Source organism: Pelecanus crispus, chromosome 28 (assembly GCF_030463565.1).
Source record: "Pelecanus crispus isolate bPelCri1 chromosome 28, bPelCri1.pri, whole genome shotgun sequence".
NCBI lineage: Eukaryota > Metazoa > Chordata > Aves > Pelecaniformes > Pelecanidae > Pelecanus > Pelecanus crispus.
The window spans coordinates 1,952,128-1,977,433 of NC_134670.1; the positions used below are offsets into that span (position 1 = coordinate 1,952,128).

At 45.8% G+C, this 25,306-nt stretch overlaps 1 protein-coding gene and 1 pseudogene across 1 annotated transcript in view; one reads left to right on the forward strand and one right to left on the reverse strand.

Annotated features, from left to right (window-relative positions):
• Positions 1-332: 332 nt before the first annotated feature.
• LOC142596199 (kelch-like protein 15 pseudogene) lies at positions 333-840 on the forward strand (annotated as a pseudogene).
• Positions 841-6,134: 5,294 nt separating this feature from the next.
• LOC104032779 (polypyrimidine tract-binding protein 1-like) overlaps positions 6,135-25,306 on the reverse strand; it is a 213,163-nt gene continuing 193,991 nt past the window's right edge. The window contains exons 10-13 of the mRNA XM_075725286.1: positions 7,615-7,707; positions 7,003-7,219; positions 6,671-6,748; positions 6,135-6,276 (exon numbers count right to left, since the gene is read on the reverse strand). Coding sequence (XP_075581401.1) covers positions 6,135-6,276; positions 6,671-6,748; positions 7,003-7,219; positions 7,615-7,707 — 530 coding nt within the window. The remainder of the gene's footprint in view (positions 6,277-6,670; positions 6,749-7,002; positions 7,220-7,614; positions 7,708-25,306) is intronic.

Below are 25,306 nucleotides of genomic sequence, written 5' to 3' on the forward strand. Positions count from 1 at the left end.
ACCCAAGGAAGTTGAGCGAGATTTTGAGAAATTCCTGGATTTTGAACAGTTTTTGATACAGATTTTTATTGACTATTTATCTTCCTGAATGTTACCAGGGTAGGATCCTGAGAGTCTTTGATTTCTTTTTGGCTTATTTACAGTGTGACTATAGCTTGCATGTAAGTAACACTGCATCTGCAAATGTTCAAATGCTTAATAAGCAATTCAGCTTCACTACAGCCAGTATACAGAGTATTATTTATTGTGACCTAATCTTGTCGGTGCTTCCTGTTGCCTTAGTATTTTGCGCTTTATAAATCTCATCACCTAATTACTCCCTGTAGTAAGAAATGGGGCAGGGGGGACGGACGGGACTAGATGGAACTATTGAACTGAGTATGAACACTGTTCGTGAAATCCTTCAGGCTGCCATGTATGTCCAGCTTCTAGAGGTGGTAAAATTTTGCCACTCTTTTCTCTTACCCAAAATCTGCGTAGAAAACTGTGCAGAAATTATGAGACTTCTGGACGATTTTGGTGTAAACATCGAAGGAGTCGAGGAAAAACTGGACTCCTTTCTGCTAGAGAATTTTGTGCCACTCCTGTCCAGAGCTGACTTCCTTTCCTATCTGAGCTTTGAGAAGCTCCTGTCTGTCTTGGATAATGATCGTCTGAGCAGGTTTCCCGAGATAGAGCTGTATGAAGCTGTCCAGGGCTGGCTGCGCCATGACAGAAGACGCTGGAGGCATACGGGCACCATCGTGCAGAACATCAGGTTTTGTTTGATGACACCATCCAGTGTTCTTGAGAAGGTTGGTGCATTTGAAAAGCACTAGACAGGATTCATCATTTAGCTAGGGCAGCATGCCATTAAATAGGGAAGATTCCCAAACCTATTAGGAGGAACAAAAAGGACTGTCGTGGTTTAGCCCCAGCCAGCAACTAAGCACCACGCAGCCGCTCGCTCACTGCCCCTGCCCCGGTGGGATGGGGGAGAGAATTGGAGGAGTGAGAGTGAGAAACACTCCTGGGGTGAGATAAGAACAGTTTAATAATTGAAATAAAGTAAAATAGTCATGATAATAGTAACAATAAAATAATAATATCCAAAGCAAGTGATGCACAATGCAATTGCTCACCACCTGCCAACCGATACCCAGACAGCTCCTGAGCAGTGATTGCTGCTCCCTGGCCAACCCCCCCCAGTTTATATACTGAGCATGACGTCCCATGGTGTGGAATAGCCGTTGGGGCAGTTTGCATCAACTATTCTGGCTGTGCCCCCTCCCAGTTTCTTGTGCACCTGGCAGAGCATGGGAAGCAGAAAAGTCCTTGACTTGCATGAGCAGTACTTAGCAACAACTAAAACATCAGTGTGTTATCAACATTCTTCTCATTCTAAATCCAAAGCACAGCACTATGCCTGCTACTAGGAAGAAAATTAACTCTATTCCAGCCGAAACCAGGACATAGGGTAAGACTCATCTGAAAGAGTCTGCTTCAAGCTCTTTGAGTTTTTTGGGATATAAGTTCAAGCATCAAGCTGTCTTCAGTTAAATTTCTGTAAGCGCATGTGAAAAGTATATGTTGGTCTTCAGCATTATATTTAGGTATAAGTTCTGGAGCTGCTTTTGGTATCAGCGGTATAAATGCTGCATACAGTGCTTCTCATGTTTTATCTTGATAGCTACCAAATGGCCAGGTAGGTACAATTTAAGGAGAGAAGTAATTTTCAGCATCCTAGTTTATACACCCGCATGTAAAAGCTTTATTTGTGAATACCCTTTCCATTACTTGTATGTGGGACCAGAGAGAAGCCAGTGCAGATTCTGGAGTGGGACAGCTGAGCAGAGGGAAGCACGACTATATAAGTATGTCATTTGGTGCTGCAGCTAGGAGAGTATTAGTGTTTTGCTCTGGCTAGAGAGCTTTGCGTAATCCAGCATGACAAGTGGCAAAGGACAACTGCAGTGGGAGCTAACATCAAAGTATAGACCACACCTTTTTTTTTCTTTTTTTCTTTCCCTTAAATAAAAGAGCATGTCTGTTAACTGTTGTGGGAGGAACCTGAGGAGAGCTCTCTTCTGTGCATAGAAGGGGAAAAATACTGGTAAACCTGCTTTTTTTGGAGATCCACAAACAGAATTCGCCCTTTTCCTGAAGCCAGCACATAGTAACTGCCTGCGTGAATGTACCAAGTACAGTCTGAAGTTGACTCTTTACAGTTCAGTGAGCTCTGAATTTGCTATACACTGGCTGGCTTGTCATATGTACTCTTACGTGATCTTTCCAATACGCATTTCTGAGATGCCTGTCATTGCAGTATATAACTAACTTATATAACTTAACTTTGCAAGTCACAATAAGGATACTGTTGGCCTCTTAAGCCATTCTATTTCTTACAGCTTTCTTTTTGAAGAGATTTACAGTCTGAGTGGGATGGCTTGTCCTTTCAAAAAGAAATTGATGAGCGACTCTAGATTTCTACCTTGAGGCTTGAGCAGGGAGTTCAAAAGAATGCACTTGCAAAGGGACCAACATCCCCCTAAATTTCCACGTTAGAAATAACACCTACTTGCCTAAACTAAGTTTGAAATCATTCATAGAAGATAAAACAACATGTGAAACTCCTCATACCTGTATTTTGATATTTTTGTAGTAATTACATTCTGGGTTGAGATGTGAGGATTTGGAGCTATATGGCAAGTTGGCAGATTTTTTTTTCTTTTTTTAAATTAGGAATGATGTATTGGTATTTTCTTTCCATATGTTTTAACAGAAAGAGAGAATGTGTGCCAGCATAGCTGTAGTGATAAGTTACTTAAAGCAGTAGTGACTGACCAACTATTGATTCAGCCTTCTGATGCAGACCAGTTTGCAGTTAAATTTAAGTCTTTTTTAATCAAAATTCAGTTTACTGAATTCAAAATCTAATTTACTTTCTGAACACCTTAACTTAAAGCCAGCATGGCTTACACTGAAACCTCAGTGTCGCTGTGAGACTTGCGTGTACGTTACCCTGCATGGGTGCAGAGATAAACTGATTGCAGTAGATGCTGGCTGTGTGCAAGTGAGAAGGTTCTACTGTACATAGTTCATGGAACGTCGGGACACAAGAAAAAAAAAACAAGTGGGTTTTTTTATTGTGTTTTTTTTGTCTCCAGCACATTTCTCAGTAAGTTTATGAGGCAGCAAAAACTAATCCTGCTTGAGAAGGCTTTCATGGGTATGTTACGTCTAGTATGGAGCACTTTGCTTTTACCTAGGGCCAGGCTGGGCAACGGATGTGGTTCTGGATATCTGGTCTTCCATGGTTCAGGTGTAGTAAAGAGACATGGCCAAGACTTTATTAAAAATAGTGGTAAGGATTGGGGGTGCCTCAAGTTACGTTTCTGAGTCTGCATTTTAAGCAGCTTCTGAAGTTCTGTGTGTGTAGCGACAGCCACTGAAGTCCTTGGTGTGAGTATTGACGCTTGAAACATGAAGAACCAGATCGGTTTTAGGTGCTCTGTTTTTAAGTTCATGTTTAACTTCAGGCACCCAGTTCTGAAGGATCTTGTTCAGGATAGTAATAGTTAAGCAATTAACATTGCTTAATTAATAGTAATTATTCTGTGAAATTCTAACTTGAACTGCTGGTTTCAGCTTCCCCGAAGTTGTGTCTCCATTGAGAAGCTGGCTGTAACCTTTCGAGCATTAGGAATGATTGGAATTTGCTTGGGTTTAGAACGTGTGGGGGTATGTGAGAATGATTTGTTAATTTACATTTCTACTGTGCTCTTATTGTTTCAAACATGAACTATAAAATTAGCTTCCGTTCTCTTTTCCATTGCGGTGGAACTGTTGAGGCAGTTATTTTTGTTACTTTGTATACCAGAGGGATAGTTTCCTTTTTTTTTTTTAATTGAAAGTTTCTGTTTGTGGTTGCTTTTTGTGGTTGCTTTTAGTATTTAGCTCCAGATAATTTAGTGTTTAAATAAACCCCAAACTAAGCTGGCTAAACAAGAATTGCCTACTATCAAATTTTGAGTATTACGATCAGATTAAGATGGGTGTTAAAAACATTTCAATGCCTCTCATTTGTCAAGGAAGAAGTAAGTTACGATCTTCGATTATTATGTTTGGGGGGGGGGGGGGGTTCATCTTCTATTCCCATCCCAACCATAATGGAACAGCAGGAAATCTGATCTCACCCACATATTTAAAATTTAACACGACCTGCTTTTCCACAGCAAGTGTACTTGCCTTTTCTTAAACAGGTGGACAGAGTGAGTTACAGTCTTGGGGTTTTTTCACATTTACAGCAAAAATGTATCAGCTTCATGTCTTAATTTAGCAACTAGCTCCAGGAGGAAATTTTGTTTTCAAATGAGCCAGAATGGACAGAAAGCAGAGTGCTCCTGTAAAGGGGTTGGATGGTGCCAGTTCCCATTCTGCATGCTGCTATGTCTGTTTTTAGGGGACAGGTAATTTTTTCAAAGTAGTGCATAAGGAAAAAATAGCTCATTTTTCCCCACAAAGCGTTGGTGGTATTTTCGTAGTGGCAAGTATTAGGTGGCAAAAAAAAACTTTTGAAATTTTTTTTCCCCATTGATTCAGCCAGAGGAAGGCAGTACTTGATTTTACAAAGGCTCTGCTATTTCAGAAAGCGCTGCTAGCAAGAGGGGCTGGTTGGCAGCACGTGAGCTACCTGGCAGCCTGCTTTTATGTCCCTTCCTTTTGAAAAGTGTGGATGCCCTACTTTGTGCAGTATGATAGTGGTCCTGCTATAACTAGCTCTGAGGGCTTGTGGCTTTAATATTTCTTGGGTTTCTGAGATGTGCAGCTATTTTTTCTTGAGGACCTCCTGCCTTACAAACTCAAGTGCTGCATTTTTTCATGCTGATAATATGATAACTACTTGCATCAGGGACAAAGCTTCACTTGACGCTAGGAAGCGAAGGCTTAAATTCAGCACATGCAAATTCAGATCGGTTTTAAAAAAAACATTGCTTAACTCATTATGTCCATTCTTTTGCAAAAGGAGGGTAAGCGTTATGGGGAGATGCTAATGGCTCTTTAAAACTAAACTTCAAGCTTGTGTCAGCGTTTATATGACAAAGTCTTTGTAGAAGTAGTTGCATTTGTAGAGATACTTTGCCCTTTTAATATATTTTTCCTTACAAAAAAAAAAAAAAATAGTAGTGCATTGGGCCCCTGATTCTTTTAACACTTTAGCAGAGTTTGCGAACGTCCGGGGATTTCTCCCACGCCAAAGGGGCCAGCCCCCAAAGCTGTGGCTGGCCCTCACCCTCCCCTGCCACCACTTCCACGGCACCCCAGAGACTGGGGCTGCGGGCTCGCCTTGCCTGCCTACGGCCCCGATGTCTCGGGCACGCTCAGCTCGGGCTTTTTCCTCGGCTCAACTGGGGCGCTTTCGTCGAAGATGGTTTCACGCTCCTCAGCCACAAGCCAAAGACTAAGGCAGACAAGGATTAGCAATCTCATGCCAGCAACCCAAGCTGAACCCCCACTCAGACTTTGTACGCTTCTCCAGCATAATTTGCACCCTCAAGAGTTCAGGGAGGAACTAGGAAAAGTTAAGACTTTTCCAAACACTCAGTGCTAGGCAAGTCAAGAGCTCCCACACTAAGGAAGGAAATCGTAACTTGCAACACTAAGACAATTAAAAAACAAACTTTGGTCCACAATTTGCAGAAAAGCCCTGAAAAAAGGTACAAGATTCTTGTTATTTTGCATCCGAGCAGGTTGCAGGTTAGAGGGAAATGTAAGGCAACATCGCATTACACAAAATAGAAGGCAGAATGGCCCGGGAAAGAGTTATAAGCCAGGAAGAGAAAAAAAAAAAATGCTTGTATCATTGGGAAAAAACAATCTGCTGCATTCTACTTTTAATAAATTCCCTTCCTATAACTTAAAAGATCTGGGCTTATAGGTTAAAAAGATAAAAACTTTAGCCTGGGTCCTTTTACTGAAATTCATCAGCCATTTGTGCTTGTTCTCTCAAACACTTTGCTTTAAAAAAATCTGCTTTCCTTAACATGTTTTATTGGTTTTGTTACATTACTTCTCCTCAGTCATGACCTCAAGGTCAAGGGCTGAACCCAAGAGGTTTTAAGTCAAGTCCATTTTGTCTCACACCCTCCAAAGCTTTAAATGGGGGACTTCGAGAAGGACACATGCAGGTGATGATTCTCATCCAGCTCATGATTATGGAGGTCAATGAGGGACTGAATGGCTTCTTCCACAGAGCCCATCTGCATCAGAGCCATTTTACGGTTTTTACGGTCCTTCCTGACAAGACAGAAGTTTAAGTCACAATCAGTACGACCACATGCAGAGGTTGCCTAACTCAATGCAAGTTTTCTGACCTAGCACTCAACAAGACCAGCAAAAAATTAACTACCCACGTAACTGCAATATACTTTCTTTTTATATGGCAGAGTATACCTATTAATAAACACTCATATCCAAACTTCTCACTCAGCTACCTTAGTTTTCTTCATCAACTCATACTCACCACAGGTTACTCTGGATCTCTTTATTCCAGAGTCAAATACCCCATTAGTGATTCTTCTGCTCACCTTTGACTTAGCCTGAGTTGGAACTCAATCAGAACTAAGTGCTTCTACCCTTCTCCTACCAAAAAGCTCAGCGTAAGGACAGGACGTTAAGAGAAAACACTTACTGGAAGAATTTGAATCCTTTGACCGTCCCACCATTGCTTGAAAATAACATCTTAAGGTTGTCTTCAGTAATTGAAGGTCTGAAACAAACAGTTTTTCCAGTCAAATGTATGTTGACAGACTAAATTAATCTCTAAAAACCAATTCTCATCAGAGCCTTTTCTAAATTCTCTACCAGTAGCTGCTTGGACTGAAAAGGCTATAAAGGAACAACAGGAAGATGGGCAAGCTTTCCTCCTGCTAGCAGCAAAAACCTGACCGTATTGCCTCTCACACTAAATTTGCAAACATTTTTATACTCGGCCATATAGGAACTCTCCATGTGGATCCTTACGGCATATTGGACAGATGAAGGGTGGCAGAAGGGGAACAGATGTTTTGGAAATTTTTGGAGCCTGGTTTCTTGAAACGATGTAGAGGAGAATTTCCGTAGTCCTTAGTCAGACCTTGGTCTTCCTGTCCCTCAGGGGGAAGCTGTACTGTCTGATGCTTGGACAGCATTATACGGATTGGCTTCCCGTGAAGCTTCTGACCATTGAAATGGCTCATGGCTGCAACAGTTAAAGACAGCGCTGACTACAATGGTATTTCACAGTTTTGTTCAGACATTTTTGTTCAGGTTTGTTCTAAATCAGAGCCAGAATTTCACTCTAGTTCTTCCCTATGCAGATACCGCATCCTCGAGGGACTGCATGACAGGCATTGTTATTCTGCCTTATTATACTGTTTGTTCTAGTTTCCCTCTAGATTATCTTGCACAAACAAACCATACCTTTTCCAGAGCTGCCCCAAATCCATACTACATACACAGGCAAGCAATTAAGTACATGAACACATTCAGGTTTTGGGCCTTTTTTTTGGAAGAGAAGAAAGTACTGATATTAAAGCTTTAATCACACATTCGGACTCTTAATGCTAAGAGTCTGATACTTTCAAGCTTGCTTACCAAGCTGGGCCTGGCTTCCATCAGCCATCTGAACCAGGGCATTCTCTTTCTTATTAAATAAAATCTTCACCCTCTGCACATCACCATAGACTCCTTCAAAAAGTGAGGAAACAAGAACAGTCTTAGGTAGGGGAAAAAAAATGAAGTCTCATTCAACCTAATATTAGCTAATCAATCCAACAGCAAAAACATTCATTCACAACCAGAACTGATCTCCTTCCAACCATGGTTACTTATTCTGCTCTGATTAAGGAAAATTCTTATATAGCAGAATAATAATGGAACAATACATTAAAGAAAAGGTACTGGGTTGCAGCAAAAAGCAAAAATCTTACTGCCAGAAGACTGGACAATTTAGCATGATATCACAATTTAAAACTCTTTCAAAAGACATGCAAAGCAATAAACCCTGCATAACTGAACGTAAAATAAAGGCAAACTAAATTAAATAGCAAACTAAGTAAACCATGTAAAAATGAAATTATTGCATTCAAAAATTGGCAAACTGCAAACTGTATATTTTTGAAGTATCAAAAAAGTAATCTCAAGTAAATAGAATCCTAGAATCATTTAGGTTGGAAAAGACCTTTAAGAGCATCCAGTCCAACCATTAACCTACACTACCAAGTCCACAGTAAACCAATCAAGGGTAGACTAGACTGAACCATGTCCCCAAGTGCCACATCTACCCGTTTTTTGAACACTTCCAGGGATGGGGACTCCACCACCTCTCTGGGCAGCCTGTTCCAATTCTTGACCACCCTTTCCGTAAAGAAATTTTTCCTAATTTCCAACCTAAACCTCCCCTGGCGCAGCTTGAGCCCATTTCCTCTCGTCCTATCACTAACTCCATGGGAGAAGAGACCAACAGCCACCTCACTACAACCTCCTTTCAGGTAGCTGTAGAGAGCGATAAGGTCTCCCCTCAGCCTCCTCTTCTCTAGGATAAACACCCCCAGTTCCCTCAGACGCTCCTCATAAGGCCTGTGCTCCAGACCCTTCACCAGCTTCGTTGCCCTTCTCTGAACATGCTCCAGCACCTCAAGGTCTTTCTTGGATTGAGGGGCCCAAAACTGGACACAGGATTCCAGGTGCGGCCTCACCAGCGCCGAGTACAGGGGCACAATCACCTCCCTGCTCCTGCTGGCCACACTATTCCTGATCCAGGCCAGGATGCTGTTGGCCTTCTTGGCCACCTGGGCACACTGCTGGCTCATGTTCAGCCACCTGTCGACCAACACCCCCAGGTCCTTTTCAGCCAGGCAGCTTTCCAGCCACTGTTCCCCAAGCCTGTAGCGTTGCATGGGGTTCTTGTGACCCAAGTGCAGGACCTGGTACTCGGCCTTGTTAAACCTCATACAGCTGGCCTCGGCCCATCGGTCCAGCCTGTCCAGGTCCCTCTGCAGGGCCATCCTACCCTCCAGCAGATCGACACTCCCACCCAACTTGGTGTCATCTGCAAACTTACTGAGGGTGCCCTCAACCCCCTCATCCAGATCATCGATAAAGATATTAAACAAGGCTGGCCCCAAAACAGAGCCCTGGGGAACACTGCTCGTGACCGGCTGCCAACTGGACTTAACTCCATTCACCACTACTCTCTGGGCTCGGCCACCCAACCAGTTTTTTACCCAGCGAAGACTACGCCCGTCCAAGCCATGAGCTGCCAGCTTCCCAAGGAGAATATTGTGGGAGACTGTGCCAAAGGCTTTGCTCAAGTCCAGGGAAATGACATCCACAGCCTTTCCATCATCTACCAGGTGGGTCACCAGGTCATCAAAGGAGATCAGCTTGGTCAAGCAGCACCTGCCTTTCATGAACCCATGCTGGCTGGGCCTGATCCCCTGGTTGACCTGCACTTGCCTGTTGAGTTCACTCAAGATGAACCTCTCCATAATCTTTCCCGGCACTGAGGTCAGGCTGACAGGCCTGTAGTTCCCCAGGTCCTCCTTGCGGCCTTTCTTGTAGATGGGCATCACATTGGCAAGCCTCCAGTCATCAGGGACCTCCCCTGTTAACCAGGACTGCTGATAGATGATGGAAAGTGACTTGGCGAGCTCCTCTGCCAGCTCCCTCAGTACTCTCAGGTGGATCCCATCTGGCCCCATAGGCTTGTGAGATATCCAGATGGCATAGCAGGTCATTAACTGCTTCCTCCTGGACTATGAGGGCTCCATTCTGGTCCCCATCCCTGTCCTCTAGCTCAGGGGCCTGAGTACCCTGGGGATGACTGGTCTGGCTGTTAAACACAGAGGCAAGGAAGGCGTTAAGTACCTCAGCCTTTTCCTTGTCCTTGGGGACAATGTTCCCCCCCACATCCAGCAAAGGATGGAGATCCTCCTTGGCTCTCCTTTTATTGCTGGTGTACTTATAAAAGCATTTTTTATTATCTTTTACAGCATTGGCCAGATTGAGTTCCAGCTGGACTTTTGCCTTTCTAGTTTCCTCCCTGCAGGACCTAACAAGATCCCTGTACTCCTCCTGAGTTGCCCGCCCCTTCTTCCAAAGGCGGTAGACTCTCCTTTTTTCCCTTAGTCCCAGCAAAAGCTCCCTATTCAGCCAGGCCGGTCGTTTTCCCCGCCGGTTGGTCTTACGGCACGCGGGGACAGCCCGCTCCTGTGCCCTTAAGACTTCCTTCTTGAAGAAGGCCCAGCCTTCCTGGACCCCTTTGCCTTTCAGGACTGCCTCCCAAGGGACTTTCCCAACCAGGGTCCTGAACAGGCCAAAGTCTGCCCTCCGCAAGTCCATGGTAACAGTTTTGCTGCCCCTCTGCTTGGCATCGCCCAGAATTGAGAACTCTATCATATCATGGTCGCTAAGCCCAAGACGGCCTCCCATCATGACATCTCCCACAAGCCCTTCTCTGTTAGTAAACAGCAGGTCAAGCGAGGCACCTCCCCTGGTAGGCTCGCTTACCAGCTGCATCACAGAGTTATCCTCCACACATTCGAGGCACTTCCGAGACTGTTGCCTCTCTGCTGTGTTGTATTTCCAGCACATGTCCTGCAAGTTGAAGTCCCCCGTGAGAACAAGGGCTAGCAATTGCGAGATTTCTGCCAGCCGCTTATAGAACGCTTCATCTACCTCTACATCCTGGTTGCGCGGTCTATAGCAGACTCCCAACAGGACATCCGCCTTGCTGGCCTTCCCCCTCATCCCTACCCATAAGCACTCGACCTTGTCATCACACTGTCAAGCTCTATACAGTCAAAACACTCCCTAACATACAGAGCCACGCCACCACCTCTCCTTCCTTGCCTATCCCTTCTGAAGAGCTTATAGCCATCCAGTGCAGCACTCCAGTCATGAGAGTCATCCCACCACCTTTCTGTGGTGGTGACTATGTCATAGCCATCCTGCTGCACAAGGGCTTCCAGCTCCTCCTGTTTGTTGCCCGTGCTACGTGCATTGGTGTAGATGCACTTGATCCGGGCTATCGATTTCACCCCCAACGTTGCCATGCCGCCCCTGAGCTCCTCACTAGCGGGCCTGTTTATATCCCCTTCCCCTTCCCCCTTCAAACCTAGTTTAAAGCCCTCTCAATGAGTCCTGCCAACTCATGGGCGAGAATCCTTTTCCCCTTTGGAGACAGCCAATCTCCATCAGCTGCCAGCAGGCCCGGTGCCATGTAAACCTCCCCATGATCGAAAAACCCAAAATTCCACCGATGGCACCAGCCTCTGAGCCACCTGTTAATCAGGTGAGTTTTCCCAGTCCTTTCAGCACTCTTAACTGCCACTGATGGGATTGAGGAAAACACTACCGGCACTCCCAATCCTGCGACTAATCGCCCCAGTGCCCTGAAGTCCCTCTTCATTGCTTTAGGACTTCTATGTGTAATCTCATCACTGCCCACCTGTACAACCAGCAACGGGTAATAATCAGAGGGCCTCACGAGGTCAGGCAGTTTCCTAGTAACGTCCCTAACCCGGGCCCCAGGGAGGCAGCAGACTTCCCTGTGGGATGGGTCCGGGTGGCACATCGGGCCCTCAGTTCCCCGCAGGAGGGAATCACCCACCACAATTACCCTCCTTTTTTTCTTAACAGGGGCAGTCGTAATCCGTGGGGTGACTGATTGGCCCTCGGCAACCCCCTGGCTGGACCTTCGCCTTCACCTCCCTCCCCGCTTGCCTGGCCCTCAACCCCCAGAGCCCCATGTCTGTTATGTAGGGGCAGCTGGGAAGGGGAGGGAAGCTTTGTCATTGTTGACATATTGCTGTGTGCTTCTCCCCATCTCCTCTACCCAGCACTGAGGCAGAGAACAAGCAATGAAGAAAACAAGGGTCAGTAACACATCTTCATCCACAACCTACAGGCTCACAAGTTTCTAGTCAGCTTCCTTACTACTTGTGTTACTTAAGTTTTATCATTCACTTTGAAAGTTTCTTCTGTGTAAGTCAGAATGGTTTTAAATGCCTAGCAACAATCTACAAGCAGCACACAGTTTCTAACTGATCACATTTGCTACTTCACACTCAAGCAGGGGAAATGTCTCGCTCCACCTTCAGCTAAGGCCAGTTTCACATGCACCCGAACCAACAGGAGTGGGCACTATCAATGGAAGACACAGTCTCCCTCATTCCAGTCCCTTGTCCCCTTGCTAACACATTTCTTTTGCACTGACAAACAGACATATATTAGGAAACTCCTGCCATCCCTCCACATATACCCTAAGGGCTTTAACTCTTCTTCAGGACATCACTTCTATTCATTCAGATCCACTAGGATGCTTTCATTAGGAGTCTCCACTTCTGATCTTTAGAGAAAGAAGGCCTTCTGCACTCAAATTTCCTATCTATGGATATTGTCCTATCTATGGACATTGCAGGCATACACTGGACTTTTCTAAAACTGTGCAACTGCTTATTGTTAGGCATTTCAGAACACATAAGAGCAACTCAAAATACTACTCCTTACGTTAAAATCCCAACGCTTAGCGCATAAGCGCCTAAATAAACAGCAGGTACTAAACACTTTCCACAACAACAGCTTGAATAAAATGTCTATTTGTGAAACTTAAATTGCTCCATAAAATTTTGCCCAAACAAAAATACATCCCCCCCATCAAAGAATTAATTAAATAATACTTGCACAAGAAACCAAATGTTATCCTTGTTTGATAACATTCTGATGGGTTCTGAGTTAATTTCCTACTTGGTGACTGTGATATATTAAGCTTTAACTGGTTTGATGACTTGACTATTGATAATACAACTGTTTCCTTAGCCTTGCAATAAAATGGAAATTGAGATTACCTGCTTATTCAGAATGAAACCAAACTCTTAAAAAGCCGCCTCCTTCTCAAAGACACAAACTGCTGCTACAGCAAGCTCATTAAAAAACCCATCTATAATTGTCCTATGTTTTGATACTGTGAACAGGATTATACATGACCATGCAGTGTCTTTGGTATTGTCATTGTGTTTTAAAAAACAGTTGTTCTAATGGTTAATATCATGAAAGAAGGGGGGTGGGCTGGGAAGCTACCATCCAAACCAAAGCTCCTTGAGGGGTAATAAACTCCCCAAATGCTCAAATTAAAATTTAACAGTTTCAAGTTTGCTATTGTCTAAGTGCTGGTCTCTTTTACAGCCGCACACAAGCACAAACAAAAAAGAGACATGGCGCAGCAGAACTTTCACAAGAGCTTGCAAGTCATGAAACTTGTAAATGTTAGCATTTTCTCTAGACCAGTGAAGTGTCAGGTAGCCTTAGAAAACCCTTTAAGCAAACTCTGAAACCCTCAAATACTCCCATCTACGCTGAAAAACAATGTTTTTAACAGCACAATGCTTGAAGGCCAACACTATTCTCACACGGTTCAGCTTCAAGTGAGCATTTGTAGGATGCCTCCATCTTTGCAAGAAAACATAATGCATGCACATGATGTATATGTGATAGTTTTCCAGGAAGTGAACATTACGATCATTTAGTGAAACACCAATTAAAGCTACACATACTCACCAACTCTTCTCCCACCCCCAAAAAACCCCCTCAGTTATCAGTAGAACAAACACTGACAAGATTTGTTAAAATCCACAACAAAAGACAGACAGCCTTATCTACACAAATGGATTTAGTGTATTTAGGGGTTATACTAAAGAGACAGAAGAAGACAAAGGAAAAAAAAAGCTGATCTCATTTCAAAGAATATACATAGGGTCTTGAGAACCATTTGAAGATATGACTCAGAGTTAAGAAAGTAGAAACTAGTTAAGAATTCTATTTGCTAAATTTAAGAAATTATTGCCCCAATTATCCACTCTGCTCTTGTGCCAGGACCCACCACCACCTCCATGGCGTTGGGAAAAGGCTTACATTAGCTACTGAAAGTGCGAAGCCTGGAGACTTTGCTTAAATCCACTATTAGCCACAGTTCTAATTAAGCTCTTGGACTTTGCACTGAGGCCGGCTGAGTTATGGATACGTGTTTTCTTCTTCTGACTCCACACTCGAGACGGCAGCTTTTAACCGAGGGGAGGCAACTTCTGCAAATCACCATGACCCTATTTGCAAAAACTGCCTCTTTTAGCCAAATTGCAAACGTTAGGAAGTCTAAACAAGCAACAGACATCAAGAGCAGAGCTTCCATTCACACTTCTTACTCCAGTTTGCCATTTACCACCCTTTTTAGAACAAGAAATTTCAGAGCACCACATCACGTTTAATCGTTTGAGCTGCTACGAAGCGTAACTATTGCTTTCAGTAGTCCAAGAATAAACATGTGTTTACATTTGCACTGGAGCACAGTGTAAATCTACAAGCTACTTCCATGTCAGAGTTTAAGTTGATTTAACTATCAAGATTAAAACATAAGTCTTAAATCCCCCAATAACGTAAAGGATATTTCCCATTCTACATTTTCGCTGCGATTCCACTGCCTGCCTGATCACTGACAAGACTAAGCTGTAAGAATCTCAGTATAGGCTATGATGGTCAGCAGTTGTACCACAAAGCATTAAGATTACAATGAAGTACAAACGGGAAGCACAGACTTGCACTTGCAAGCATTTATCTTTAAACTGAGTCAAACATCCTCCTCCTCTAGCTGGAGAAAAAAACATCTACAACACCTTCAGTTGCTGCTAAAACCATTATGGTCCCAAGCCCTTTACTCCTCTTAAGAGTGTTTTATTCACCATCTTGTCTATCATTCGCTTGTCCCTGGGAACACCACCCCTGTCACCACATGACATTCCTCATTTACCAGCTTTCTACTTTGATCATTGGTGGCTGAGTATCAAGCTGCCTCAGTGACCACAGCACAGAACTTCATATGAACTACAGATGCAGAAAAACTGAGAATTGACTTTTTCAATGGAATCCCCATCAAGACCAATAGATCTTGGTTGTCAGATTGAGATTTCCAGAGTTTACTGTACAATACAGCATGTTGCTGCTTCCGACATGAACATTTCCCACAGTCAGAGAAAGAAAAAAGAAAAAAAAAACGCACTTCTACTATATTTAACTGATTCATGACATTCATGTTACGAACAAAAGCCAACTTACAAAAACAAAATTAACGATTTCCAATTTACTACAGGTTTGTATTCCTTCACTCTTCTCTTACCTTTATATCAGTTCTCTCAAAACTTATTTATCCTTCATGTACTATTCCTCTTTCAGGTTTCGTTTCAATTGGGTAAGTCTTTGGGGGACACAAAGGGGTCATTCTGAATACAGCTTCTCAAGAAAACACACGTGCATGGAAAAAAAAAACCCAACAGCATGCAAACCAACAGTGCTTAAAAAAAAAAAAAAAAAAAAAAAAATAAAACCAGCTAAATGGGGTTGTGCTGTACGGTGACACAATTCCCAAAGAATCTGACAATTTTTTTCCTGATGTATTTAATAATTACCTTTGTATTCGAAGCTCCTGAGTAGCTATTATCTCAGTTAACACTTGCACAACTACACCAAGACACACAACACTAAACTGCAATACCGAAAGGTGCACAATGGATCAATAACCTTTCTTTTTTAAGCACAAGAAACTATGAGTGAAGAGTTTTACAGATGGGTACATGTCAGATTAGGACTCATTTTTTCCACTCTAATGCCCCGGTTGCCTAGTCTAAGCCATTCAATCCTATTCTACAGTTTTTTCTTTCCTTTTCCCTCATGTTAATTCCATCTATAATGAAGACACAGGAATTATTTTACATTCATTTCCTCAGAATCATGTTAACTTTGTATTTCTGAAAAATACTTCATTATACAAGTGCATTTTTTTTATAAAACAAAATTTCAGTAACAGTGTATCATGACATGTCCACCTTTTACCACAACTGTATTTGGAGAATACAAAAGAGAGTGTGTCATGTTAGCTGTTGGCAATGGTACCTCATGAGAAATAGTCAAAGTCTGCAGAATTCAAGTTAAAGTAGAATTAATTTAGCTCTTAAGACAGACTTTGTGTTATTGAGTTCTGCAGAAACAGAAGAAAGTTGTGAAAGGGAAGTTTGAATTATAAATTAATACTCTGTTCACTATCAACTCACCCATATAATATCTTCCCCTACATATTTCACCAGAAACACCTTACCCCATCCAGGTACTTCACTGGCATACCACTTAAATGCCAAGCCTTGCCCAGCATACTTGCCAATCATAAATTCAAATTTATCACCTTGAGGAAAAGTTTCATCCAGTCCCAGTATTCATTCACACATATCTCCTCAAAAGTGCTGATACACAAAGCACAACACTAGGAAAAACTTCTTTTCCATCTTACAGGTATAAATGAATCCCGTGATCTCCAATGTAACATGTTCTGCTTCCAAACATCCAATTTAGGTTCTGTGATACGGTCTCATCACAACATGGCAGAAGTTTCACCCTCTTATACTACATAGCAAGTATGATGCGGTCTCATGCTCTGATCCAGTCCTGTATTATGAATATAATCCATGCCTTAAAAGCAAAGTTATTTTAAAAAAAAAAAAAAAAAAAAAAAAAAGAGAGAGCCGCAGCGGCTGCCCCTGCTGCAGGGTGATCTCCGTGCCACATTTCACTCCGGCTCGACGCCAGCGGAAACGCAGGTGCAGGGAGACGGGGCTGAAGCCTCGCACGCCCCGCTGCAGACCCCGGAGAAAAAGCGGGGCTCTGCCTCTCCTCGCCCACCGCGGCCGCGACCCCCGACAGCGGGCTGGGGGGGGGAGGGCGCCGGGGGGCAGACAGCGAGAGCACGGTGGAGGAAAAGGGCAGGCAGGCATAGCCCGACCCCACCCCCTTCCCCCCCGCCCCCTCTCCTCCCCCGGCTCGTTCGCTTTCCGACGGCCCCGCAAGCCCTGAGGAAAGGGGACAGAGAGGTGCCCCGTGTCCCCCGCGCCTTGAGCCCGCGGCCCCCTCCCGCCGGACTCCCCTCGCCCACCGCCAGCGGGACGCGTCCGTGAGCGGCACCGTGCCGCCATCGCCCCTTAGCCATGACGACGCGCATCCGCTTCTCGCCGAAGAGGCGTGAGAAGAGCGAGGAGACGGGGGCGGGTCCATGGCGGCTCCGGCCGGGGCCGGGCGGCGGCGCAGGGAGCGGGAGGAGCGCGGCGAGGAGGCGGGAGCGCGGCCCGGCCCTGTCTGCGCTCACGGATCCCCCCGCAGCGAGCAGGCGGCTGCTGAAGCGCGGGTTCGCCCGGCGCCGCCTCAGGAAGCGCAGGCGGCAGCGGCAGCGGCAGCTGCGGCTCCGTGGGCGGGGAACCTCGCGCTCGCCACACGCCCCGGCTCCAGGGCGGACAAAATGGCGTCGCGCTCGCCACGGCCGCCCCGGCTCCAGGGCGGACAAAATGGCGTCCCGCTCGCCACGGCCGCCCCGGCTCCAGGGCGGACAAAATGGCGTCGCGCTCGCCACAGGCCCCGGCCGCGGAAGCAGCCCTCGCCACACGGCCCCAGCGCCCAAGGGCGGCGGGGACTGCTGTTTGTTAACAAAACAGTAATGGTGGAACAGTTTGATCTGTGCTTGTTTGTCATAAGCAAGGAAATGCCATCAAAGAAAGTCAACACAGCTTGGTGTGCTATGAAAAACAAAGCAAAAATTGTTCAGTTGAGCACTCCAATGAGTGTATTTAGCACCCAAACCCTAAGACTTTAATCTTGGACACTGGGCTACTTCTGGAAGTAGGAATAATTTGTTACCTGCAATATGAGCTGTGTCACAGTGCAACTGCAATGTATCTATTTAGGTTCACATTTTAACAGTAGCTGTTTAAATAGAAGCTTTACTCAAAATATTTCGGGGAAAAATGGACAAAGAATCCTTTCTTTTGACCACATTTACAGCTGTCAAACCCAGTTCCCAACCTCCGCAACCACATGAGGAAATGCAAAATACAAAACAATTTTATCTCCTCCCCCATCTCCCACAATTATTTTCAATACCGCCTTCACTGTCTCTCCTATCCTGCTACTGCTGTTTGCCTCTTGTCACTGGGACATTGCCCAGCCAGAGGTGCTACAGCTGCACACTTGGATGTGAGCCGCTTTGATAATATTTCAATGCTGGATTTGACAGTGCAACACCAGGAGACAGCATTAACACTCGACAACAGTATTACACGATTGATAACCTTAGCAGGAACTTCCAGTTGAATTGTAACTGTATATGATTTTCACAACTGCATTTACGTGCAGGTTGTTGTACACAGAACTGTTGAAGAACCGACTGTATGTAGAACAAGTGAGGATCTTCACTGTCCAGACTGACTTAACATATCTAATGTTTCAGTCTCATCCTAAGATCTCCATGCAACGTACATTTAGGAAACTGGCAGTGGCAGAAGGATCCGCAAGAACGCAGGAATAATCCAGACTCTCAACTCTTATCTTATTAAGCAACTTTCCATACTTCTCTACAGAGCAGTAAGCCCACTCACTGCTTGGTACCTTTATGGTCTTCTCTACTTCCAAACAAAAACATAAGGGATTGTAGCAAGTCATTACATTAAGTACACTGCATGGTGTGATTCTGTGTAAGTATCAGAGGCGCATTTTCATAATTAAGATTAAAGACATAGTATTTTAAGCGATGATTAAAGTTGGCTTGCTTTTTTGCTCCTTAATTTGTAAGACAATTTTAGTTACCCAATTAGTGCACACCTTCTGCATTGGCCAAGAGCATTTCAGCTTTACTCAGCTCATCTCTTGGATCTGTAAAGGTGTCCTTAACACGCCAAGTTCCACTGCTGGTTACTCAACTGTCAAGCTGGCTTGAGTGGAAAAGGCCAACTGATGTCACTGCTGTCCAAATAATTTCCCTGGTCTGTAATTAAAAAACAGGTGTAATGCTAATTACCAGTGCCCCCCTGCACTGAGGGACTCAGCTCCCCGCAGCTGGCGGCGGCAGTGCCAGCTGGCGCGGGGTGCCTGTCACGGGGGAAGATGGCGCCTGCGGCCGCGCTGGGCAGCACAGAAGGGAACCGAGCGTGAGCGGCCGGGAACCCGGGGGCGAGGCCAGGCAGGGCCGGGAGCGCCGGTGCGCGGGCGGTGGGGGGCGGCGGGGGGCGGCTCCCCCCGAGCACGAACCGCGGGGAGGAGGGAGCCCAGGATCCCCGCTTCCTCCGCCTCCGCCGCCTCCTCCTCCTCCCGGCTTTGCCTCAGCCATTGCCCCTCTCTTCAGCCCCCCGGCTGAAGCCTCCCTCCGCCGCCCCCGGCTTTCTGTTCCCCAGAGGCCCCCCTCTGCGCCGCTCCAGCGGGAGGAGCCGCGTCTTCAGCGCCGCCGCTGCCCAGAGGTAGGGGAAGCCACCGCCGGGGTCTCCCGGGCCCTCCCGCCGCTGCCCGCCCCACCGAGGGCGGCCCGGGCCCCTTCCCGGCCTTCAGGGACCCTCCTTCCCCGGCCCCGCCGGCCGAGGCGGGGGCGGCGGGCCAGGTGCCCGCGGGCGCCGGGGTGGGGGAGGCAGGCTGTGGCGGGGCGGCAGGCATGGCCGGGCCGGGCCGGGCCGTGCCGGGCGGGCGCCGTGAAAGCCTTGCGCGCCCGCGGGGCGGGGGATGGCGGGGCGGCCCCTGAGGGACGGCCCCGGCCCTGGCCCCGGCCCCGAGCCGGGCGCGGCGGGCGGTGGCAGGTCTGGAACTCCAAGCCCGCCTGCCCCGTTCGTTGGTGAGCTCGGCCCAGGAGCTTTCGCTGCCAGCAGAGGGATGCTCACAGTGTCAGGCAGGCGAGCTGAAGGAGGCCAGCTGAGTTCCTGGCCCGAACAGGGCTCTTTGGCGAGCAGCGGTGTTGAGGGACTGTCATGGTTTAGCCCCAGCCAGCACGTGTCACCTCCTCCTCTGGTGATATTCTAAGGTTTTTTCCTTCTGGCCAGTCCATGATCACTTCCAAGATTCCTGGGCGACTGGGGTTTCCTATTCGAGCCCGTTGTTTGATCAATGCAACCCACTTACTCCATGTAGCATCAGTTGCATGATGTGTAGAGGGGACCCTCCCTTTGAACATCCAGCCCAGCACCGGCAGTCGGGGTGCCAGCAGGAGCTGTGCTTCAGTACCAACCACTTCTGAAGCAGCTCGAACCCCTTCATATGCTGCCAGTATCTCTTTCTCAGTTGGAGTATAGCGGGCTTCGGATCCTCTGTATCCCCGACTCCAAAACCCTAGGGGTCGACCTCGAGTCTCCCCTGCTGCTCTCTGCCAGAGGCTCCAGGTAGGGCCATTCTCCCCGGCTGCAGTGTAGAGCACATTTTTAATATCCTGCCCTGCCCAGACTGGCCCAAGGGCTACTGCATGAACTATCTCACGTTTAATTTGTTCAAAGGCTTGTTGTTGCTCAGGGCCCCATTTGAATTCGTTCTTCTTCCGGGTCACTTGATAGAGAGGGCTTACGATCTGGCTGTAATTTGGAATATGCATTCTCCAAAAACCCACAATGCCTAAGAAAGCTTGTGTTTCCTTTTTGCTTGGGCGGTATAAAACATCCTCCTTGAAGGGATACCTTTCCTTCACGCTTGACAGAAGTCGCCTCCAGAGGCTGAGCGGTTTTGCCCCTTGTCCAATTGCTTTGTCAATGCCCCCTTCCCTGGAAAGGGATCCCAGCTGCTTGGCTTCCCTACCCTCTAAATCCAGGCTACTGGCCCCGTTATCCCAGCATCGGAGCAGCCAGGTGATGATGTGCTCGCCTGGATGACGACCGAAATCTTTTCGCATATCTCGCAGCTCACTCAGGGATAGGCATCGGGTGGTCACCATCTCATTTATGGGTTCTTCCTCCTCTGGTTCTCATGATGGCCCTGGTTCATCTTCATCCCTTACTAAGCGAACTGATTTCCTCGTGTATTTTTTCTTCTGTATAGGGGCAACTGATACCGGTGCAGGTTGGTTCTCTGGTTTAGCCGCAGTGTCTGTTACTGGGTTTTGAGTAGCCGCAGTGCCCATGGCTGTGGTTTGAGTAGCCGCAGTGCTCATGGCTGTGGCTGGAGTAGCCACAGTGCCTGGGGCAGGGGTTTGAGTAGCTGCAAGGCCTGTAGTGGGGGTTGGAGTAGCCGCAGGGCCTGTAGTGGGGGTTTGAGTAGCCACAGTGCTTGTTGTTTTGTCATCAGATCCAGAGACCTTCTCTTTCTTTTGAGGGTACTGATTAGTGTTGACCACGGCTTGATAGGCATGGGCTAGTCCCCAGCATGTTGCAATGATTTGTGTCTCTCTGGAGCTACCAGGGTGACAACATACTTCTTCCAAATACTTTACTAATTCTTCAGGATTCTGCACTTGTTCAGGGGTGAAGTTCCAAAACACTGGAGGTCCCCACTGCCCTAGGTACTTGCGCAAACGATCCCACACACCCTGCCACTCATAACTATCCAGCCTTGGGGTAGATCTCTGGATGATATTTTTAAACTGCTTACTGACCTTTATCAAAATGGAAACAACATTCCCAAGAAGTATCAATAGAAGTATCTTAACTGCCCAGGGGTGTTCAAGATACTGGAAAGTTGTTGTAATGAAGGAGGAAACATCATAGAAGAAAGCAGCAAAGGTGCCATTCTGTATTTCCTCCACAACAAGCCTCTCAGAGTAAGAAGTATAATTGCTAACTCTCTCTATGAGGTAGTACCCGAAGTACAGTAGTGACTTCTGTATGAAACCCAAATACCAAAGAATGCTCAAGGTCAGGGTTTTGATAAGGAGCCTCCCAAGCAAAAGATCATGAATCACTGCAGAGCATAGCACACTACACAAACTGACAACAAGCTTTAACGCGTGCTGCAAAAAAAAAGAACATGGTGCAGATCAGATGAACTAATATCGTGACCGGCAACTGTTAGCAGACTCCTTAATACACTCTGGTTAATCTGTTGTTATCTCAAACCCTCCGTGCCCCACGTTGGGCGCCAAAAAGGACTGTCGTGGTTTAGCCCCAGCCAGCAACTAAGCACCACGCAGCCGCTCGCTCACTCCCCCTACCCCGATGGGATGGGGGAGAGAATCAGAGGAGTAAGAGTGAGAAACACTCCTGGGCTGAGATAAGAACAGTTTAATAATTGAAATAAAGTAAAATAGTAATGCTAATAGTAACAGTATAATAATGATAATAATAATAATGATACACGAAGCAAGTGATGCACAATGCAATTGCTCACCACCCGCCGACCGATACCCAGACAGTTCCCGAGCAGCGATCGCTGCTCCCTGGCCACCCCCTCCCAGTTTATATACTGAGCATGACGCTGTATGGTATGGAATAGCCCTTTGGTCAGTTTGGATCAACTATTCTGGCTGTGCCCCCTCCCAGTTTCTTGTGCGCCTGGCAGAGCATGGGAAGCTGAAAAAGTCCTTGACTAGCATAAGCAGTACTCAGCAACAACTAAAAACATCAGCGTGTTATCAACATTCTTCTCCTACTAAATCCAAACCACAGCACTATGCCTGCTGCTAGGAAGAAAATTAACTCTATCCCAGTTGAAACCAGGACAGGGACAAAAACAGTACCTGTGAGCAGAACGAGCACCGCTCGGGAGTGGCACTGCAGCTCGGACCGCTTTGGTAAACACCTCAGTGTCACTGGAAAAGGTAAAGTTCTTGGGGTTTTTTGTCGTTCGGGGTTTTTTTCCCTCCTTTAGAAGACGACGAGGGGAAGCATAGAGCTGTCACTGGATAAAGGGGCAGAAGTGCTGAAGCCTGGCTTCCCGTTGACTTCTTTGCTGTGTATCCTCGTCCCTAAGATCACAGCCCAGCTCTTTCACCACCATTGCCCCCGTGCACACTGGGATCCCCTCAGCATACCACCGTGCACCAACACCCTTTCTGTCTTTTGCCTTCCAACACCTAGGCAATGTGTTTAATTTCTGCTGTGTGTCCTAGAAACTTTCCCACTGTCACTCAGCTCCTTTCACGTGCCTTAATTATACCCCACAGGTGCTTTGGATCTACCTGTGTGGTGATTTGCCTTTCAGCAAGCAAAGCTGAGTAGGTAACTGTTGAGCTCACACTGAAGGCACTGGATCTTTTTTGTTTATCTAGCTGCCAGTTTGGGGGAAATTTGTAGAAATGTAATGTGTTTGTGATTTCTGTCTTTCTGACAAATGAGGTTGGCATTTGGTCAAAAGCTGTGTCTCTTGACCAAAAGGCACAATCTCATGAATGTAATCTGCTCAGAAGATGCCACGAGTGTTAGCTAAGTTCGGAATAAATATACAGATAATAACAAAAAGGCAATTGTAAGGGGTAGTTCAACTCTCTTAATTTAGATTAAAATTATTAATATTTGCTAATATAGTTTAAAGACTACTTGTAGCTCATCACCTTTTTATCATGCTAAAAATTTGTGTGATGAGTCCAAACACTTTGATATAAAAAAGTAGGATTAGATTTTTGCTACTAAGAAATACTTAACTTGCTACTTTTCTGTATAATGTACCACATGATTTTCTTGATAAATACCTTCACAATAAGAAAATCACTCTTCATTAATAATTTTTTTCTTACCTTTGGAAAAATGAATCACTACAGAAGCCACAAATATATCTGCATAAGGGGTGTTGGCACTTGGGATAGAGCAGTCCTGTCCACTTTGAGAGCTCTGGCGAATCTCTAGTTTTTAACGTGACCACCGTTTAACTCTTAAGTATTAGTGATACAAGTTTTTCTAGTTCAAGGCTATTCTCATTCTAAATGCACGGGGGGAGTGGGGGGTGTTAATGTATTTTGGTGATTCCTAACACGTTAATTTTTGATAGATTTAAAATTCGAAGGGTAGTAGCTTATACCTGATTTTTGTGCGTGCGTCTCTTATTGCTATTTAGTCAGAATTAAAAGGATGGTCACAAAAAGCAATTCAGTGCGGTCTCTGTGTAAAAGCAGCTTGATCACAGAATGGCAGACTAGTTGAGGTTGGAAGGGGCCTCTGGAGGTCACCTGGTCCCCCCCTCCGCCTTGCTCAGCAGGACCACCTAGAGCCGGTTGCCCAGGACACCCTCTGATGCTGCTTGTTGGGTTTTGTGTATTATTTATTTGTTTTCATCCTTAAGAGGAACACTGAAGGTACTCCTCTGGATGTGGTGCATTTACCCTCTACCATTTGTCACTGCTTATCTTCACTTGCCAACTTTTTCTTTTTGCTTCTTTGAAGGAGGCCTTTTAAAGCCGTCCCATCTAAATGTTACCTTCTCCCCTTTTAATTGCAGAGTGCCTATAATGTAATTATCTTTCTCAAGTTAGGGGGAAAGACCCTAGTATGTGTTTGGAGCTTACTGGTATGGTTCTTCTATGTTGTTCACGTAAACAGTAATGTATTGTACTGTTTGGAAGAAATCCTTGCTGCAAGATTGCTGCCTGCATGAGCCGGTGTGATGAGAGATCCCATTATTTTTAAATTAATCTATGTTGCTTCAGTCACCTGGGGAATGTTGCTTCATTTCTGACACACCCCACCCCCCCCACCCCCACCCAATATATAGTTGTGCTATTCTGTTCATGTCTCACATTTGTAAATTCCAACTGTCCTGTCCAGTCTTTTCCATTGATCTTGGAATTGAAGCTGAGCCATGTGTCTTAGTTGGTCTCCTAAAGAAATGTAACTTACCTGGTTGTACTGTCTGAGAATCTTAGTAACCTATGAAACTCTTGGCCAATTTCAAACCAAGTTGAGACATAGTTGTTTCAAGTTGCTGTATATTTCATGAAAACGGGTGGCCCGTTTAGAGGCAAAGGACCTTAAATCTCTTCAACAGGGAAGACTGAAGTATGAGCTCAACTGTTATTAAACATCAGAGAACTGGGGACAGGGGGGGAAGGTCTTACAACTGTTCTAGTGAAAGCAAGAAGCTCATATTAGTGTTTACCTTTTACCTGATATCAGAAATCCCATCAGAAAGCAAAATGCTGAAGAGTCAGGCTTTGCGCTTGCTCTTCAGTTTGTTGCTTCTTTTGAGGTGCTACGAGTTAGTAAAGTAATTCTTCCCTTGTCTGCTTTTATGCAACAATTAGCAACAGCCAGGAAAACTATTTGGTGGTAATTTTTCTTTCTGGTGGGCATGTGCTGTGTTCAGGAATAAGGGACTTGCAATACGAAGCTCCAAAGCAGTTTGCATTTTCTCTCTGTCTTCAGTGACATTGAGGGGAGTGTGCTGTTGTGGATACTGGTGAGCAAGTGATTGGATTGTCAGCTTTGTTCTCTTGCTGCTGCTCTTACTTTCAGGAATGTGAATTTTGTCCTAAGGCCTTAATTTTCATGAACGCTCCCGGCATTAACTCTGTTGTGCACAGAACCTGTCA